Genomic DNA, 21,369 nt, shown 5'->3' with positions numbered 1-21,369 from the left:
GACACTCACTCATATAACATTATTTTTAAACCTTTTTAAAAGAACCTAATCCTAGATCTCATTTATTGTGACCCTGAAACGTTTCTACAAGAGCAATGAGAATGTTGGAAAACAAGAACTGACACCTGATTCTGGCCTGGCAGGGCATTTGTCTGCCTGCCCCAGTGGCGCTGCCCTCCCTTTTCTACGGGTGACGGTAGCAGGACGTTTCCCCCATTACTTAGAAAGGACTGAATGTCCATCACATGGTGTCCTTTCCCATGGCTTGTAACCAGGGACCTTTAAGGCACTGGAACTAAGTTTTAAAAATGAGCTGTTTTGCACGGCATGTCACACGCTTGGAGAAAACTTTTATATTGGAGAAAATGAGGAAAGTGCTGTTTCAGGCTTCTGATTGTTCCTTCTATGCCAAATATGGAAGCCGACCAAAGAATATCAATCTCCCATTCACAAAGACAGAACACATAATACCTTGTATTGAGAGGGTGCCCATCTCTCAGGAGACCGGAACACTTCTGCAGATATTGTGTCGTGAGTGCCCACAGCATCCCTTTCAGAGATGCCGTTTGTGTCCATCCTGGCAGTTCTCATAGAACCCTGTTTCTCTCTTGTTTTGTATTCTCTGCCTCTCTTGACTTCATTCCTTACCTCTAGAATTTTTTCTGACTTTTTTCAAACCTTCTCTCTTTCTTTCTTTCTTTCTTTCTTTCTTTCTTTCTTTCTTTCTTTCTTTCTTTCTTTCTGTTTCATACCGTGTATGTATATGTGTGAGTGTGTGTCTTTGTATGTGTGTGTCTCTGTGTCTGTGTGTATGTATGTGTCGTTTGTGTGTATATGCAAGTGTGTGTGTGAATTTATGTATGTATGTATGTGTGTGTCTGTGTATGTGTAAGAGTATAGCTACATGTTGAAAGTCACTTTAGAAGAATTCAGATTTTATTTCCTTGCCACCCAACCCAGAAGAACTTGCCTAGAATAGAGAAAGAAATGCATCTTTCTAGGTTTTAAAGAATTTTAGTTAAAATTCTTTATGTGCTTTTTTTTTAAAAAGCCAGTGAAAACCTAAGGTCATTTGAAATAAAGTTTTTCAACACATTTGCTTTCACATTGCTTCTTAGCCTCCCAAGTACCACAGGGGCCAACTCAGCAGCTAGCCAGCACTGCACAGAGCACAGCCGCTCAGACAGCGTTACTGTCCTCAGATAGATATTCTGACCCCCACCCCCACCCCCAGCCCCAGCCCGAGTTCCCTCCATAACTGTGATGTTAGTGGAGAAGATTTGGAAACCATTACTTCTGAGAGGCACAAGTTCTTCCACGAGCTGGCTCTGCCTCCCCGACCTTCTCCTGGGACATATCTTCTTCAGAACTGAGTTTTCTACTTTCCTTTTGACCCATAATTTAGTCATGAGAGAAGGGGCAGTAAGGGCGTCATGTGGCCCCTCACCAGTGAGCCTTCCTCTCCCAAGGCCCCAGGTGTTGGAGGATCCAGGCCTCTCCCCTTCATGCTCATTAACGTGAAGACAAGCTGTCCTCCTGGGCAGTGGGCATGTTTCAGGGGAAAGCTTAGAGAAGAGGGGCATTCCAGCCTCTCGACAGATGGGAACTGCTGAGGTTCGCTCCCCTAAGGATAAGGGCAGTGTTTCCTGTATTTTCATTTATTGCTGCGATCATTTTATACTCATCTCTGCCTCTTTCCTATTGATACCTCCCTGGCTCTTTCTCTTTACCATGCAAACAAATTCTTTACATGGTCACTGAAGAAGAGACTTTGAGAGGAGCTGCAGTTGGTAGCACCCTGTATCTGACTGAAATAGGATCTGATGACTTCCGGCTTCTAGTTCCAGTGTCAGAATCTAACATCAGTGTTCCGGAGAGCGACTGAATGAATTGCTTAGTGCTTTGCTCCTTACACAAGATTCCTCTCTGTCCTTATTTTAAGTTTGTTTGGGGCGTCCCTTTAATTCACGGTTCTGGCATGCTCATGTCACAGTCAAGATATAAGCTGTTTCCTGTTCCCAGGAAGCCCTATGGAATAGTTTTGTTGACTTCCCAAGAAGGCTCGCCCTGGCCTTTGGAGGGCAGAGCCTAAGTTCTTTCAGAAGACACTGAATATGGCCCTTGCTGCTCAGGGGGTCTTTTACTATAAGGGACTTGCAACATTTCAGAGTTTAGTTTATTTATTTAAATGGCTTTGCATCCTCATCTCTGATAGATTTTAAACTCTCTGAGTTTACAAATTGCCTAGCTTGCTTTGCATGTTTTTCTGGGAGCAGTAATCCCAACTCTGAAATGAGAGAGGAACGTGGACAGGGGCTCAGCAGTTGCCTGTGTTTGTTCTGCCTCATGTTTCCTACTTTTGAGAGAGGAGATAGTATGGGACTTTAAAGAAAATCCTTGTAGTTTTAAGAATTGTGGTCAAATCCACTTAGTAATTCTCTTGAAAATGAGATGCAGAAAATTGATTGGACATCTCTTTCTGGGAGATTGTTCTTTCTTGAAACCCCCAGCTGCTTGCTTCTCATTGTATAAACCTTTCCCCTTGCTACCCCCTTTACACAATGTCGTTTAGCCCATCTGACCACTTGTAACTAGCTCCTCCATGGTGAGCGCTCATATGTTCTTCCCACAGGGCTCAGTGGGCCTCCTTGTGAGCATCTCTGCTCGCGGTATCTAATGCTTCTCCTGCGTGTGCGCTGATACATAACGAAATGCACATCACAGTCTGCCGCTCATTTTCCTTACCCGTTGGTTTCCTTCCCTGTTGTTTCTTAGCTTTGCTGGCCTGCTCTTCCCGCTACCTTTGAAGGAGGAAAAAGTGCTTTAAGACCTGACTCGCTCTCAGGGCTCAGTGCAGATTTTATTCTCTCTGTACTCAGTGTAATAGCTGACTTCCTCATCTGGTCTCCCAGCCATGCACTTGCAAACTTCTTAACCACCTTATATTACTGAGTAATTTTCAAGCAAACATTTTATTTCTCTAAGGAAACTTGTAAACACTGTTGCTGTTTCTTAAATCAGTTTTACTCCCTTAAAGCTTATGTTAGTTCACCCATTCATTTGGATTCCGAGCACTCCCAGTTTCCCTGGGGGAAATTTTTGTTTTTCATTTTCCACCGACTGTTGTTAAATCAAAATATCCTATAACTAAATGAAGTAGCATCGCCAGGTTTAACAAACAAAATATGAAATATTCGATTACATTTGAATATTAGGTAAATATTAAATATTTTTAGTGTGAGTATGTTCTTAATACTGCACAGGACATGCCTGCACTATAAACAGTCATTGCGAAGGTTGAGTGTTACGTGACCATCTTATGTTTTACCTGGTCATTTTAAACCGAATGTTTACTTGAATTTTATCCTCTGCACAGAGGGCTGACAGATTGGCACAGTTCTTCTTTGAATATGTTACCTACTCCAGGTCTGGTGAAGGATTTTATTCACACAGTTAACAGGACCTCTCTGGTGCCTGCCGTACCCCAAACCAAATCCGCTCTTTTCTTTCCTTTGTACTATTGTGGGCACGGCCCGTTGGTCCTTTGACTGTATAAGTTATCATTTGTAGATTTGGCCAATGTCAATATCTGTCTGTCACTTGTCTTTTTCTTTCATTCTTGTTTTTCTCACTACCCCTTTTTCCTTCTCATCTCCACAAGTAGTTAAGTTTGGGTGGTTTGTATTATCCAATGAACAACTTCTGTGTTTACTACCCCTGGGAAACTCTTATTACAAACTTGGCAATTCTCTTGTGTTTTAGAATACCCTTTGCTACCATATTTTGTGTTTAAACGTCTGTAGTTGCTATTGAAGCTTTTCACTCCCACTCATTCCTCAGCCCATTGTGCTACTTTGCCTTTCATTGAAATCCATCCTTAGCCTTGTCTGGTGTCTCACCGCCCTCGTGGGTACACTGGATGCTCAACACTCAGGGTATTTGTAGCTGTACTGAGTCATTATTCCGAAGTGAGATCTCTGCAGTAGATGGCTCCAACTCTGGCATCTCTCCTAGTCCATTAGACATCTTTTCAAGGATTTCCAGATTCAGATCACTAGCCATTAAGGGTGGGCTGCCTTATAACTGCTATGCAAAATTCTTAATAAAAGAGAGGTAATGTGAGAATTCTAACGGCTAGAGATCTTTGAGATTATATTCCCCTTTATCCTTTTCACAAGGACCAGAGAGTACTTTTGCATAAGAAATAAAGAAGAAAATTATAGATGTGAGAAACACCTACAAAGAGATAAAAGACAGTGGCAATGAGATGCTGAGTCTCCTGGATTAATTTGCAGAGGACAATGGTGACTTGAACTCAGGTGCTAGCCATGGTTCTGGATATATTTCTTCATGATGTAGATTCTATCTGAAGTCTTAAGGAATTAACCTTCACTTCATGTCAGCTTACATGAAATAATGGAAATAACACAAATCATATTGGTGTGTTTTCTGTGGTCTCTGAGTTGAACTTGGTTGTCAGCTACACTTTAGGTTTTATGAAAGCCATAAATTTTATTTTGAAAAATTACCTATGTTAAGCTATATGCTAGTTGCCTGAAGTTTTTATATGTGAGACCTTAGTTGTAGATGGGGTTTGGAGGTTAGTTTTTTCACATAACAATAAGAGATTCATTTGGCACTTTTACAGTATTGGCATGGCCATTTTGAACTAACTGATGGAAGTTAAGCTACCTATCTCTGCATCTATATCTGTGCCATTTTCACCTGAACCTTAATCTTTGTTAGGAAATGGATAAAAATTCCTGATGGGATTGTTTCAGGGTCTCATACATCCCTGGGGAAATTCCAGCTATAGAGAAGGACTTTGCTGATGTTACATTGCTGATGCAAAATTAGGGCACAGTTTTGCTGATTTTTAAAGCAGAGAAATATGTTACCAATTATGACCTCTAAATGTTAGCTCTACTCTCCTGAAAGCATCCATATGCGGAAATCTAAAAAAAAAAAGCACAAGCCATGATTAATCACCTTGCAGAGTTTGATAAAAAGCAGTTATGCAGCTCAACTGTGTACAATTGGAGGGAACAGGAAAATATTTCAAGTGAAGATCCAGAGTTGATATTTATTACCTTGGACAGGCATTTTGCCTTTTGAGCTCTATGGAAACCTCCTCCCTTTCAGGCCAGGTTGGACCAGTGATGGTAAAAGATGTTGATTTATTTGAGGTGATATAGAAGTATTTCTTCTAAAGGACAGCAGAAATTTGCCGTTCCACACTTCTTTGCAAGGTATTTCTAAGGAACTCATTACCATATAATGTCCCCTTAGCCTGTAACCCAAGAAGATACAGATAGTGAAGTAGTTAGGTGGAGAAGGTTCTGGAAATAAGTCTAGGAAATAGCTGCCCCAGTATGAACAAATGTTCTTTGTACAGCAAAAACAGTATCCTTAAAGGGTAATTGTTGGGACCAATTAAGTCCTGGCCTTCAGCTGCTCTTCCCTGTCTAGATCCTTCTAATTGAAGTTACTAAAAGCTGTGCTTTGCCTAGAGGATCAGAGGATAGGATTTTCACCTGTTGGCCATTGACTGCAGGGTATTTAAGCCTCCATGGTGCTATTAGAGTAGGGCTTTTGGTGCCAGTGTTGGAAGGTCTGTGTGTCGATCTGTTTCTGCGTGTGTTTCCTCAACCTCCAGCCCCTTGCCCGAAGCTCGCGAACTGGGTTCTAGTGCATAGAGCGCAGATGGGGAGGGAGGGGGTGCACAGCAGGTAATTGTTGAACAAGGCTCAAATACAAGAAATGACTGCACAGAGAGGCTTTTACATAGGGAATGAGCCATCCAGTAACTTCATCACAGAAAACCATCAAGCAGAGGAAAAGCATTCACCCCTGTACTGTTGAGTACTAAGGGTGAGAAACCTGCCCAAATCACTAGGGGTTTCCTTCAGACTCTTCTAGAAAAAGTCCCTGGGACTTAGAGGCCATTAACTTGTAGTTGTCCTGTAAGTAAAGTAAGCCGACTGTTGTAGATCCTAATGCAGGAATTACTAGTTGAGAGGGTGCCTCAAAATCGGGTAAGAAAAACATTTCAGGACTGGAAAATCATGAATAAGGATGCGTCTCAGCTGAGTTTAGCCCTCCCATGGGGACTTTCTGGAATACAATTCATTCTAGAGTGCCCCCTCTTTGAGCAGAAAGCAGGTAGCCAGAAGCAGTCGGCTGTGGTTGGGTAAGCGCCGAGGTTGGTGCACAGGTCTGCCCGTGGCATTAACAAGAAGATTCCCCTATGTATTAGATGCAGAAAATAGGGGGAGTAGCCAGAAAGAAGCACACTATTGACAACAGGACAGCAACACATATTGATTGATCTGTGTGCTTGAAATCCAGGAACACAGAACTAGAGATCTCTCACACAGCTGAAGAGTGCAAAAGCATCACAGCCATTCCGCTCATGTGTGTCCCAAGTGCTGACCTGTAGTCAACAAGAAAAAAGCCATGCTGCATTAGGATTGCCACAGAGAAGTCTAGGGCTAGGCACTTTGATAGTATCATTTTTTCAGTCACAAAGGTGTACTTATAAGATAAATAACCTGCTTGTGGGTTAGTTACTGTCCGATAATGTTTAGAGCATCAATCGTACCATAACGTCGGTGAGTATGGACCCAATAACACACAAGTAAGTACTTTGTGAACAATAAAGGTGTTTCTGAAGTCTCCTGTTTGGGGATTTAGGATAATAATATATCTCATTTGACCCACAGGAAGGCTGGCAGGAAAGAGGGACTTTGTGGTTTGTTTCTGTTGAACAAATGGCGGATTGTGAGGTGGAGGAGCAAACCGCCTACCACACTGTGTCTCTCACTGTGCCCTTCGTAATTGCTGGCCTCTAGCATGGCCGCGTCAGGTGACTGCCATCTCAAGTGGTTATCTTCGAATTGTTTTGTGGGCGGTTCTAGTGTAGTCCATCTAGGGCCCATCAAGTAGGAAGAGTTGCTTTAGATGTTTCAATGTTCTCTAAAAAAGCAAAAACAAAAACAATCCCTGTTTTCTTTTCAGTACCATAATGCTACCTTTGACTGGGCCTATTTGTCAAAGAAGGAGTGTTTGAAGTATGGAGGAAAACTCGTGGGAAACAACTGTGACTTTGTTCCTGATATCACCCTCATGTCCTTCATCCTCTTCCTGGGCACTTACACCTCTTCGATGGCTATGAAAAAATTCAAAACTAGTCGTTACTTTCCGACCACGGTAAGTCCCTGGGATTTAAATAATTTTCATTGGATTTGCCCTGTCTCACCACTAATGCAATTTTATATAGTGAAAAAGGTACTTGCAGTTCATCTTGTCCAATATTACTTTGTACATTTAAATGATGCATTCTGGTCTTTGTTCACGTGAATGCACATTTAACGCAATTGTAGTCTTGCTTCAACAAACCTTCCTGGGACTGGAGAGATGGCTCAGAGGTTAAGAGCATTGCCTGCTCTTCCAAAGGTCCTGAGTTCAATTCCCAGCAACCACATGGTGGCTCACAACCATCTGTAATGGGGTCTGGTGCCCTCTTCTGGCCTGCAGGCATACACACAGACAGAATATTGTATACATGATAAATAAGTAAATATTAAAATAAAAAATAAAAATGCTTTTAAAAAAAAGAAACTTTCCCAAGATTTGCTTTCAGAATTCCATTGTGAGTTCTACTTGTTATTTGGTGGATTGGAGCAATGTGACGTGCTTACTCTCCATGCATATGGCTGAGGAAAAAGACTCTTTAAATCCACAGTGTTTAAATACATAAGCAAAACCTTTTTCATATCAATCAGGAATTTTAATGGTGTCTAATTTCTCAATCATTGACTATACGTGTATAGAAATTCATAGAAGTTCTCAATCATTGGCTAGACATTAATACTTGAATGTAATCTTTGGGCCTAAACCAAAACAATGTTGTGCACTAGGAATGGTGCGGCTATTTGAGCGAAATTTTCCTTCCCATAATACTCTATAGTACCTAGAATGTACTTGGTTTGCATACACTTCCTCTGCCCTGCTAGTGTGCTGACATAAACTTAAATTCAAAGCTGCAGTTCTTTGAGCGACTAGACCAAAATTTAGCTATTAAATATCATTTTCAAAGCTAGGAAATGATATTTCCAAGCTACTGTTTTGCTTTATAGTTCAGTTCATAGTGTTTTAGAGGTCAAGGTTTCCAGGCAATCTGTATTAAGCATGATCTATATCAATGGCCTGTTCCCTCATGAAACTGCTTCGTTGTGGTTTGTCTAGAACTTCAGTAGATAGAAACTTCTTTCTAACCCCTAGAAAATGAAATTTAATATATTCACTTTCATCTTGGAAGCTGTGGACCTTCTCACTTCTTCTTACCAACTAGAGACTATAGTTGATGATGAGGTGTCTAAAAGTAGATGCGCAAGGAATAAAAATGTTCCAGAAAGAGAAATGGGGAAAGCGTTTAATTCAATCTGTTTAAAATAGACTTTATTTACTGGAGTTTAGCAGGCTCAGAGCCATTCTTTATTTAGTACACAGTGTGCTAACATCTACACACACACACACACACACACACACACACACACACACACACACACACACCGAGTTACCTAGAACCTGGCTCTGAAGGTGGTCCTCCTCTTTACCACTTTCTGCTGTTTCAGGCTTTCTGGTTTCACTTGCATGGGTTAGAGCCATTCCTGAGTGCATTTGACCTTGTGGTCACAGCACGTACCCAGGATATACTGAACCCCATTGCTTCAGCAGCAGATGAGTTTTATATAGAATAGATTCCTGGATAGAAGGTTTAAGGACAATTTCTTCTGGATTTTGGTTTTTGCATTGTTGTTACCAGTTCATGGGATCTTGGGCTTTGTTTGTTTTTGTTGCATTTTTTACAGATCGTTACTTCTTGTCAAAGTCTAATGTGTTTTGAGCATAGCCAGTAGAACTGTGGAAAATTTGCAAAGCTCTTATATGTTGCAGTTTATAAAACAAACCTGTGCCGAACCTCAGATGGAAGCCAACTATCTTTTCTACTCTTTATTTTCATGGACAAATAACAACTATATGCATCTATGGAACACGACGTGATGTATTAGTATATGTTTCTGTTGTAGAATGATTCTGTTAAGCTTCTTAATGTATCTGTAATTCACATGGTTAAATCATTTCTGCAATGAAAACAAAATCTCCTCTTGGAAAATTTGAAATAGACAACATCATACATGAGCTGTAATCAGCATGTTATGTGATTGATCTCAAAAGCCTACTCCTTCATTGTAATGGGACTTTGTGTGCTTTGACCAGTGTCCCCTCTTTCCCCTCGCTCTCTGCTGTCTTGGTCTATGAGCTTCACTTTCTAAGTTTCCACCTGTAAGTGAAATCAGCCAGTATTTGTCTTCTATATCGGGCTTCTTTTACTCCAGTGTCCCCTGTTTTGCTTCAAATGGTAGAATTTGCTTCTTTTAAGATGCCAAATAGTATTCCAATTACATGTCTTATTATATAATAGCATTGAAAATGAAAATTATATGCATATACTAGTTTTCATTCCTTCATCTGCAGCTGACGTTTAGGATGATGCTACAGGTTGGCTGTTGTGAACAGACCTGTGATACAGGGAAGTACACACGGGCTGTGGCTCACTCATTTTATTTTCTTTCATTATCAATTGAATAAAGGGAATGTTGGATCCTATGCCAGTTTTCTTAATTCATTAGGGAACCATCTCCCATTATCTGTAACAGCTAAACTAAGTTACATTCCCAACCATAGGATGCAAGGGTTCCCTTTTCTTGAAATCTGTGTCAAAGATGTTATCTCTTGTCTTCTTAATAATAGTGATCTTTGACATAGGTGAGTTCACAACTCATTGCAAATTGAATTTGCATTTCTTAGACAATTCTATCATTTAGCCTTTTTCACATATCTCTTGGCCTATAAGCCCTTTAAGGTATGACTATTAAGTGTGCTGTCCATTGTAAATGGGCTGTGTGTGTTTTGTGCTTGAGTTCCATACAGATTCTCGGCATTACCCTCTTGGAAGGCGAATGGTTGGTGACTATGTTGACTTCCTTGGTACTTGCCTTGTTGCTCCGCTAATCGCTTCCCTTGCTGAGGAGAAGCATTTTAATTTAACACAGTCTGATTTGTCAGTAAAACCTTTTGCCTATTTTTTTTTTTTTTGGATGGAGTAAACTCTTGCAATAAAATTCAGGACTATGTTAGTTTTTCTCTTTGAGAATCTTTGTCACGTTCATCACTAACACCTTTTGTTCTGTTTTCTTCTAAAGTCCTTATGGTTTCAGTCCATCCAGTTAAGGAATCAGTTTTGAGTTAACTATTGAATGTGTGAGGTAATGGTCTGCTTTTCCTCTTCTGCATGTGAATATCCAGTTTTCGTACCACTGATTATTGAGGAGTTTTATTTTCTTTCCAATGTATATTCTTGGCTCCTTTGTTGAAAATCAACTGACTCTTGATAAATGCTCTTATTTCAGGGATCTGACTGTTCCACTTGCCTATATGCTATTCTATTACATTATAGAATTAATAGTATATAGTAATATAATTTCCATATATATATTAAATTATATGCACACATAACTCAATCTCTGTCCATCTGTCCGTCTGTCTGTCCATCCATCCATCCATCCATCCATCCATCCATCCATCCATCCATCTGTCTTTCTCTTTTTAGCTTATTTGGAAGCCAAATATTGTGATGGCTAGAGCTGCATTCTTCTTTACTCAACATTACTTTGGCTATTTGGGATGCTATGCACATCTATACAGATTTAAGAATTTTTTTATTTCTCTGGAAAAATGTCATTGGAATTTTTATAGGCATTGTATTAGATTTCTTTGAGTACTGTGGGCATTTTAACATTATTTATTCTTCTAGTCCATGAATATGATCTCTTTTCATTTATTTGTGTCTTTATCACTTTTTTCATTAATTTTTTTGTACTTTATAGTAGCAAAAGTATATATAATTCATCTTGGTTAAATTTATGACTCAGTATTTTATTATTTTGTAACTATTAAAAATAGGATTGTTTTCCCTTTATGATTTCAATTTTTTGAGAATTTCATACATGGGTACATTGTATTTAAGTCATTTTCATACCTTCCTCTTCCTTTCCAACTCATTCTGTGTCTTCTCCCAACAATCCCCTCTTGAATGGCCTATTCTATAATTATTGTTGTGTTTTGCATACATACATACATAACATACTGTCACATATCCTACAGAACACACATAGTCTTGCCTATATGTACACGTGTTTAGGACTGTCCATTTATGATTGGATAACCTATTGGGGAGCTCAGCTCTGCAGAAATTGATCCTTTCCACTTCAGCAGCCATTGTCTAGCTCTAGACCTTTGTCTAAGGGTAAAACCTTGTGAACTTGATTTTGTTTTTGGAGAGCTTGTAATAGTGTTTAGAAACACAATTGGTTTTGTATGTTGATTTTATATCCTTAATTTTACTGTATTTACTTAGTTCCAATTTTTTATTTAAAAACTTGGTGGCATTCTAGGGTTTTCTGTCAATAAAGACACATTGTCAGTATCTTAACTTCCTTTTGTATGTGGAGGCCTTTTGGTTCTGGTATGGACTAGAGCTTACTTAGCCGGTAGTCTGGGAACACAGATGCTGGCCTGGTGTTGAGTGGGCATAGGGCCAAGACATCCTAGGAGCTAAGCCCATTGCCTCTGACTGGTCTTGGGGAAGTTTGTACCCTAAGGCTCTGAGGCTAGTCTGCTATGTGGTGGAAAAGAAATTATAGAACCCTAGCTGCTGAGTTGACTAAGTCTGTGTAGTCCTCTGCACCCACCTAGAGGCTAGGTAGTGGGAGCTTGTCTGGACCTCACACTGATTTCCTTGGGCATGTCTAGCATTTGTATCTGTGGGCTCACTCCCTAGCCTGTCTCTCAGCAGAGGACATATGCTTCTAAGTTGCTTTGCCTGGCGTTGGAGAGGGGGTGATGTGTGTAGCATATGGTTTTCCTTTCTTAGCCTCTTCTTTGTATCTTAACATACCTGTAGTCTACACAGATGAGCTGTAGAACTGCTCACCTGGCTTCCTTGGCCTGGCAACGTTATTTCTAGGGTAGATAATTGTTCAATCTGATATTTCTAGGAGGAAGAGCATCAGACAGTCCTGTTCCACCATCTTGCTAACTTGTCTTGCAGCCCACTAGCGATTATCTTAACTGTGCCTATAAACGTCACTTTCATCTTGAAATAGTAGCTCCCAAAAACAGACTCTGAAAGCTTCTACTACATAAGCCCAATTTTTAATAAGTTAGTTTTTTGCTCTTGATCAATGCCACCAAGAAAGTAAGAAAATTGAGGAAATAGGAAAGTGACGGCATAGTAGCTGGGATTTCTATTTAGATGGCTTTCAGCTGTTCCGTTGTCTTTGATTACATGCCTCTTATACAACACATGTAAATAATAGCACAAACATGCCATGTACATATTCAGAAGTAAATACTAACAGTGTTTGTCTCTCATGTGTTTACCTGTGCTTAACTCAAGCTGTCACACTTGCTGGGTGTGTCTGGATGGGTGGCTCTGCGGGTAGAAACAGTCAAGTGTCTAGACTGTTGAGCTTGCCTGTTAGCAATGAGAACTTCCATGCTTAATGCAAGATCATTGTTTCATTCCTATATTCTTGGATGACTTGTTAGTTTTCTGAACTGAAAATTATTAAAATGTTATTTTGTCTTTAACGTCAACTTTATACTAGGTACTCAGTATTTGCTGGCTTGTAGAAGTCACTTAAATGGCAATAAATGGTCTATTTTGTGTGAAGAATATACATATAGGAATCCAGAAGATTCTCATTCCCAGCTCTATCATTAGCTAGCAGTGTGCCCTCTGAGGTCTGACTGCAGACTTGGTTACCTCATCTACCACGGGAGAGCTCAACTAGACAATAATTCATGTTGTTTTAAGTACTAGTATTTTTGTATTTTTAAGTGGAGATTTGAGGCTCCATCTCCTAAATGAAATAAATTCTCTATATCCTACAAGTTCTTATAGCAATGATCACAATCTTACAGGCTTCTCCATTGATGATTAGCTCATTGTTCAGGTCAGCTTTCTTTTGCAGCTGCTGTGAGTCTCCCAAGCACCATGCTGCTAACTCAGAACGTGGTTTGCTTTATTTCCACAATTGGGTTTACTTTCTCCCTATATGTGTTGTCTCAACTGGTCACAAAACCTATCTATCATCTATCTATCATCTATCTATCTATCTATCTATCTATCATCTATCTCTACTATCATCTATCTGTCTGTCTGTCTATCAATCATCTATCTATCATCTATCTATCTATCTATCTATCTATCATCTATCTATCTATCATCATCTATCTATCTATCTATCTATCTATCTATCTATCTATCATCTACCTATCTCTACTAACTATCATCTCTCTACCTCTACTGTCTATCATCTATCTATCTATCTGTCATCTATCTCTACTATTCATCTATCTATCTCTACCTACCTACCTATCTCTACTGTCCCTCTGCTCTCCCTACTCCTCCCTTTCTCCATTTCTCATCTGTCCATCTCTTTGTTTCTTCCTATAATTCTATTGACAAGACCCAGATGGAAAGGAACTAACTCATTGTACAGAGCGGGTGGATAATGGAGCAGTGAAACAAACTAAGATGCATACTCCATGCCATGTAAAAAAGCTTTGCTTTCTCATATCAAACTTGTTATACGTTTTTGGTTGTTCTCCCATAGTCCTTTCCCTTTACACCAACACTTAGATTTCCCTCAGTGTGGTCTTCATTGCCTTTGACTAGAGTAGGGCTAGTGACTCTCTCCCCTTCTGTATCTTATGGAGCAAATAGCAGTGCATCAGTGTAAGTCCTTTGGATGAAACAGAACAGTTTTGTTAGGCTGATTACACAATTCATCCCTCAGGCTTGCTACAGAGCCCTGACACTTGATGGAACATGGGTAGAACGCCAGAATTCCACTGGTGCCTGATGCTCCCCCATTCTTCTCAAAGAGGCACATCAATTCTCCGTCCTGTAACCGTGACTGGTCTATTAGATCAGCTTCAAAGTCAGATTCTTTTAGCATCAAACTTCTAGGAGGACCATCACAGCATAATGTGAGATTGTCTGTGGCAGACGGCTCAAGGCATTCACATGAATGCTCTCCCAGAGTCCCGCGCCTGTGAGTGACTGCCTGCATGGAACAGTGTGGCTGCTATTCGTCCATACTTGGTACAGGAGGAGAGTGGGGTTTAAAGGGACAGCAGGATCGGACCATGGCAGGAAAAGTTAGAAAGAACACTTTGATTTGGGCAAAACTCTTGGCCCTTCAGTGTGGTTGCAGTCCATGCGGCTGTCTCACGTATGCAGTAGGCACAAGAATACCTCCTTTCAGGAATCACTCATTTCACACCCCTAGAAGATGGAGTTTCTAATCTAAACCTGAAATTATCATCCCTAGACTCCAGCTAATATCAACAGCTGAACTACTTTCCACATTTTATTTGGGTCATGTAAACTCTTCATTGGTGCTCTTTCCTGAACAAACTACTACTAAGGTAACATGAATTAGCATTGTCATCCCATATAGAGCAAAATGATGGCTGTTCTCATGTGTGCTTCACGTTATACGAGGTGAAGGAGAGGAACATGAGCAATTCAGGAGCCTGACACACAGTAGGCACTTAGTATATATGATTGTTAAATAAGTTGAATTTTTGTGCTTTTAAATAAAAATGACCTTATGTCATTTATTTCCATTCATACTAAAGATCTCCTCAGAGATCACATTTTAGCATTATTTTATGGCCCGTGCTAATGGCGGGTTTTGAAGAACTGTGGCATTAGGAATTAAAACAAAGCATAGTATTCCAGAATGTAAATGAAAACATAATAAGCATTTTAGCTAGGCAATCCATCTTGTTTTTATGTGCACAAACCACGGAAAATCTAGGATTCCATGAGAAGTTATGATTTAGAAACCATGATTCTTTGTTGACAGTTTGGCTGTCACTGTTCCTTTAAAATTGGCTGTGTGCAGAGGCAAGAGGTGTTTATTTTGTACACAATTTCTTCGGAGAGGTGGGTGACATTCCGCTTCTATTTTCTTTTCCCCTAGAAGTTTCTTGTTGAAAGGTAAAAACTGTCAAACTGAAACCACTAACATATTAAAAGTGAGTACAAAATAATAGGTGTATATTCTACGTCTCATTCTGCTGTTAGTAAAACTGGGTGACATTTGTATAGTTCAAAATATCAAGCCATATCCCATCATTGAAGTTCATTAAAAATATGATTTTTCTGTCACTGAACATATCAGATCTTTTCCCAGTCCTTTTGATATTGTATAACTGGGATAGTCATTTTGACAGTCAAATTTGCTTTTGTCTAGCTTTTTTTTTTTTCATGAAGAATGACAAAGGGATGTTTAGTTATAAATGCAGTTCAGCCTGTTATATATTCTACACTCACTTACAGATACTTTTGCTATTACAGATATGTGACAAAAAATAAATCACAGTTAACATAAATTGAGCCCCAATTATAAAGCTCAGAGTGATGACTGATTGCAGAGTTGTGGGCAGGCTTCTCCTGACGGCACAGAGGCAGGCTATAGATAGAAGAAAGTCATCCCCTCTGACCATATCGTCCTCCTGGTTTGAAGCATATTCAGCTAACTTGTCCATCATAGGAAAGTCAACAACATTTGGATGTATGCAATAAAACAGGAGTTTCTTGTTCCTGGGCTGTCTAGTTACCAATTAGTCATTTAAAACTTAATTCTTGTATTTTAATATAAATTCTGAAATTAATTTCCTTTATTGGACCTGAACCACTTTAGTATATCATTATACTAGTTTGAGTTATATCCAAGCAGACCTTTGGAAAAGAGTTGGGAATCTGGGGCAACTGGATTTTAGTGGATTTTAATGTGAGTGAGTCTAATCTTGCCTCTGCATTTCTGAAAAACCACAGTCTTATGTTGCTTGGGAGTCTCTGAAACAAGAACTCAGCTTCCCAGAGACCTTTGCCCACAGAAATCTGCCTTTCCCCTGCTCCAGCCGCTGTCCACAGGGTCTGCTCCTATTCCTGAAAGCGACACAGGCAAGCTGAGGTTTTCTTCCGTGCTGTGGACTTCTAATGTTGGAAGGATTCTTCCCACAGCTTCTCAGAGATGCTGAAAACAAAATCAGCATTTCTTTTCTGATATGTCTCCTACATACATCTTTACTCCTCTGCTTGCTTTTCTCTAGATCAGCCTAAGGGGTTTTGGGTTTTTTTTTTTTTTTTTGAGACAGGGTTTCTCTGCAGCTTTTAGAGCCTGTCCTGGAACTAGCTCTTGTAGACCAGGCTGGTCTCGAACTCACAGAGATCCGCCTGCCTCTGCCTCCCGAGTGCTGGGATTAAAGGCGTGCGCCACCACCGCCTGGCGGGTTTTGTTTTTTGTTTTGTTTTGTTTTATTTCAGTTTCATCTCAAGTTAAAGCATTGGATCCTAGTTTTTCCCATGTAGTTTTGTTATTTGTTTCTGTCACGTGTTATTTGGTGTCTTGTTGGAATGCCCAGTTTTGAGGCAGGCTAGGAGGAGTGTTGTGTTAGTGGTTGCTAAATTCCCAGTCTCTTCGCTGGATCCCTTCTCTAGGCCTCCTTAGGAAAGTTCCACTGGCACGCTGGCTGTGAGCCCCACCCTGAAGGATGACCCTGTCTACCTCGCATTTCCCCCAAGTCTCCCTGACTTGAAGCTTATAGAATTAAAACCCTCCCATCTAAACCAGACTTTTATTGAATTTGGAATATAGCAGCAGGCATTATTGGATCAAAAATACAGTGAATTAAGATCACTACTATGAGTAATGTTAATGCTTTTTTCAAAACAAGCTTTATAGTACTGGCTACTAGAGAGATCAGATTTCAAATTGATCATGCCGTTTTGTGACTGTAACTGCCAAAGGGTACATATTTGTCTAGTATATTTTTTCTTCTAGAATAAATGCTTTTTTACACTATTGTGTAGAACTTCCAAGCATTACTCTCATTAGAGGACTTGACATCATAGATTAATATTTACTGAGCACCCACAGGGCGTCTGCTGCTGCTGCACTTGTCTCTGTAGCAGCTCCATCCATTGAGAGAGGCTCTGCAGGCTCCCAGCACCCACAGCCACCCCAGTTAATTTAAGAGCAGCTGCGGTCCAGGCAAAGTGAAAACTGAATGTCCTCTGGGGCTTCCTAGGAACCAAATTTGTTTTTTTTTCCCCTGTAAATTAACTAGCTTCTCGCTGTTGGTGCCTCTATGATTATGACTCCCTCAATAATTAATATGGTATCATCCTTCATAAAAAGTGCATTTGTAATAGATTTATTAGGTTGTTTTTGCCCGAGAATAAAAGAACAGCATATGATTATTGGAATTTTCTTTCTCATCCACTTAATTTTTTCTTTAGTTTGGTTATGTAAATATTTTATATGTTTACAGCATTCTAGATTAATTGAACCAATCTCTAATTCATTTTGCAGAGCATAGAAAATATTTTTCAATTAATTTTTTCCAATAAAAATAGCAAAAATGTCAAAACTAGTCTTACTACACAAAGGTCATTATAGTTTTAATTTAGACATGCTCCTCTTTCTTAAGCTATTACAGTAGTACATATTGTAACATATCCATATACCATGAAAAACAGTTTTTAAAAATATCAAAGTTTTTCTCTCTATAAGATATCTTCATTTTTTTTCTCTCAGATTGAGAAAACTTAAACTCAAAAGATTAAAAGATTTTGGATGTTAGTCCAGAGACACTTAGTACTGGATTTGGATGGATGGATGTAAGTGTCCATCCAAACTAAATCGAAGGCCTCTGACTCCACAGAGTTGTACATTAGATCCCCTAAAAAAAAAAAAAAAAATCTGTCTTTCTCATGAAAACATTCACAGGTTATCACCAGTAGTAGTGACTAGAGAATTATAAACTATGATTTTCTGATGTGTTGTCTTGCATAGATGCTGTTTTGAAAGAGAAAACAATGAAGGTAAAGAATATACTTTTCTTTTTCTAAATGTGTTTGGAAATATGAGAAGGGTCCAAAGAGATCAACTCTTACTGTCTTCAAACCCATCCTGACAATGCCTGTGCACAGAGCCTGGTCTGATGGTCGTCTAGTTGTCTTGACATCTTTTGGATGCTTTCTGATTCTTAGTTTCACCCGTAATTTTAGTACCGGGTAACTGCTGTGTAGCCTGCTAACATACCACTCCACTTACCTTCCACCATTCGAATATTTAGTATTGAATATAGAAGTGATCTGGGGAAAAGCAATGTCCTTGCCATAAATGTTAAAACTGGATCCTGTATCTTAGAAATTAATTTCCTAACCATACACATCCCTAGGAGTGATTTCTGAAGTTCCTCAACTAGATATTGTATGGCCTAAGGGGGGAGGAAGGGTAATGCAAATGGAAGTGCTCTGCAGAATGCTATGGCTCTGCCAGGGATGTTTAGTGAGGTTTGGCAACATTAATAGGGTTGCTGTTTATGTTCTATAAATTTTAAGAGCTATAATTCTTACATTCGTTAAAATTTGTCATTTCTGCAGCTTTTCCTCCCATGTTATAATAGTGCCATATTTAACAAAATGGCCAAAATTCTACCAAAATCAATATATGCACACAGATACATATTATTCTGATATATTTGTATGCATATTATATATACATTATATACACATAATACTACATATATGTGTATATACATATTCATACTATTTCCTAGTTTCTTATAGCTATCTAATTGCCTTACTCATTACCAAATTATGTGATTAAAATTACCAAATTATCTTAAGAGATTACCACAAACATGGTAGCTTAGAAAAAGAAAACATTGGATCTAAGAGGTAGATCTGGAGGTTCAAATTAAAGGTGTGAACTTGGTCCCGCTAGACTGAAAATCAAGGCATGAGACTGTGTCCCTCTGGAGGCCCTAGGAGACAATGCATTTCCGGCTTTTTTCTAAGCATTGCCTGCATTCATTGGTGCTTGGTCCCCTTCATTCACCCTCAAGGCCAGTAGTGACCGCTCAGACTTTCTCAGACTTTGCCTCTTTGATTCACATTGTATAGCCCACACTGACTCACATTGTGGCCCAGGCTGACCTTAACTTGCTATTTATCTAGGCTTGCCCCAAATTCATGGTAATCCGTGACAGAGGTACTGAAGGCAGGCAGATGTGAAGCAAAGAAACAGTGTAAGATGCTAAAGTAGTAAGTTAGGGGAGGTAACATAACATGGTCCCTGGTGTTAGTTCACGGAAATTGTTGATGGGTTGAGAGGGTATTTATTTTATCCTGAACAGTAAGGTACATCAAGGAAATTGTTGATGGGTTGAGAGGGTATTTATTTTATCCTGAACAGTAGGGTACATCAAGCTTCCATCTGTTAAGATGGAGGATATTATGAAAGAAGGCATCAGTGGTCAGGCAGGCTGCGCTTGAGAGGATGCACTATGGGAGGTTAAGCGTTTAATTTTTTTGACATAATTTTGAAATAGCTCTAACAAGTACTTCCAAGTGACAGTATGAAATGGAAAGATGGTTCTGGACTAAGAAAATCTGTTTTTCAATATGTGATTGAAGAAAATCATTATGGCAAGAGTCTGATTAGAAGGACAGAGCAGGAAGAGATGGAAGGAATTGAGAAGAACCCAGCAAATAAGCCTGGATTTAACCAGTAGAGTAGACTGGGAAGTCTGCTAAACTCCATTTCCAAAATGCCTACAGAGTATCGTAGCATCCCTAGATCAAAAGCACAATAGCTTTGAACACTTACCTTGGTTGTCCGGGCTGTTACCGTGTGAGTACTCTGCTCTTAGAAGGAGCTCCAGATCACTTAGAAGTCTGTGTTTGCTTTCTGCCCATGTAGTGCTGGCTTTATGCCACTGAAAGAGATACTTCTGAGAATAAATATTAATGTCATGTTTAAAGGGTGATGCATTTATGTAGCATCTGTATGAAATATGAGAATCAAAATGGAGGAAGAAATAGAGTAGCTTGCTAAGTCACACAAAAGGACAGTTTTAGGAGATTTGGCTATTTTATATTCTTTTGAATGTTTTCAGAGGTAGCAAATTGTTTTCCCTATGACTGTGGATTTAACTTTTTACATTATCCAAACTCATTTGTATGTTGTGTAGAGTGAAATTGGTAAATCAATATTACATTCTGGCTGGTAATTTGGTGTTATGTCCCCAAAGCCTTACATTTTTATATGCACATTGACAGAACAATTCTGCCCATAGTAATTTATTCCAAGTAAATAGCACCAGGTGTTTGCAGATATTTCTTTATAATACTGTTCTTTGTAGAGAAGTTGGGAGCAATCTAAACAGTAGGATATTGGAAAAAATGACTTTGGTTATCCATTCAGCATAATACTCTGACATCATTAATGTCACTGTTATGGAAAATATCAAATGATATGGGAAAAACTGTGCTAGGGGCACACAAAACAGAATGTGAGCTGAGGATGATAGTATGTACCTGTAATCTTAGCACTTGGGAGACTGGGGCAGGGAGATCATGTCTTGAGGCAAACCTGGAATGGCTTAGTGACACCTTATCTCAAAGAAAACCCAAAACATCGGAATATCAAAGAGTATATGTTCACATACTTTTGAATAGACTTCTATACAGTATAAAGATGTGTTTTCCTATATTTCAGATATTAGAACATATTTCTGTATAGGGGAATTGGGAAACACTTTTTTCTTATTCTTCCTAAATACTCTACAAAGACCACATATCACATTTTGAAGTGGGAAATTTTTTTTTCAAAATTTAAATAAGGAAGAGTCATGGATATTTGAGACAAATGTTTGATGGTTAATATATATAATCCAGCAAACATCTATCCACTTTAATCATAAAATCATAAAAAGAATTTTAAAATGATCTGGAAAAATAGCAACACCATTGAAATAATTGTATAATTTCCCAAGAGAATAGCTGGGAGACAATACTGATTTGGATTTGAAATTCTAGGAATTTTTTTTATTTGGGTAGAGGCATATTTTACACTGAGTTATTTAGCCCAGTGTGGTAGTGCATACCTTTATTCCAGCACTAGGGAGGCAGAAGCAGGTGATTCTCAGTAAGTTTGAGGCCACCCTGGTCTATAGAGTAAGTTCCAGGACAGTCAGGGATATGTAGATATTTGTCTCTAAAAAAGGAAGGAAGAAAGAAGAAAGATAAAGTATGATCTTCATAGCAAAGTGATCATTTTTGTAGGGAGGCCTCTAGTTAGTCCCCGGCTGCTTAGGTCTGAAATAATCACATAGAGACTGTATTAATTAAATCACTGCTTGGCCCATTAGCTC

At 39.2% G+C, this 21,369-nt stretch overlaps 1 protein-coding gene across 1 annotated transcript in view; it reads left to right on the top strand.

Annotated features, from left to right (window-relative positions):
• Positions 1-21,369, top strand: part of Slc4a4 (solute carrier family 4 member 4) — a 330,071-nt gene that overhangs the window by 263,764 nt on the left and 44,938 nt on the right. Inside the window, exon 16 of the mRNA XM_038315817.2 lies at positions 7,018-7,209. Within this exon, the coding sequence (XP_038171745.1) occupies positions 7,018-7,209 (192 nt within the window). The remainder of the gene's footprint in view (positions 1-7,017; positions 7,210-21,369) is intronic.

The sequence above is a fragment of the Arvicola amphibius genome, chromosome 1 (assembly GCF_903992535.2).
Source record: "Arvicola amphibius chromosome 1, mArvAmp1.2, whole genome shotgun sequence".
Classification (NCBI taxonomy): domain Eukaryota; kingdom Metazoa; phylum Chordata; class Mammalia; order Rodentia; family Cricetidae; genus Arvicola; species Arvicola amphibius.
This window is presented reverse-complemented; position numbering and strand designations above follow the sequence as displayed.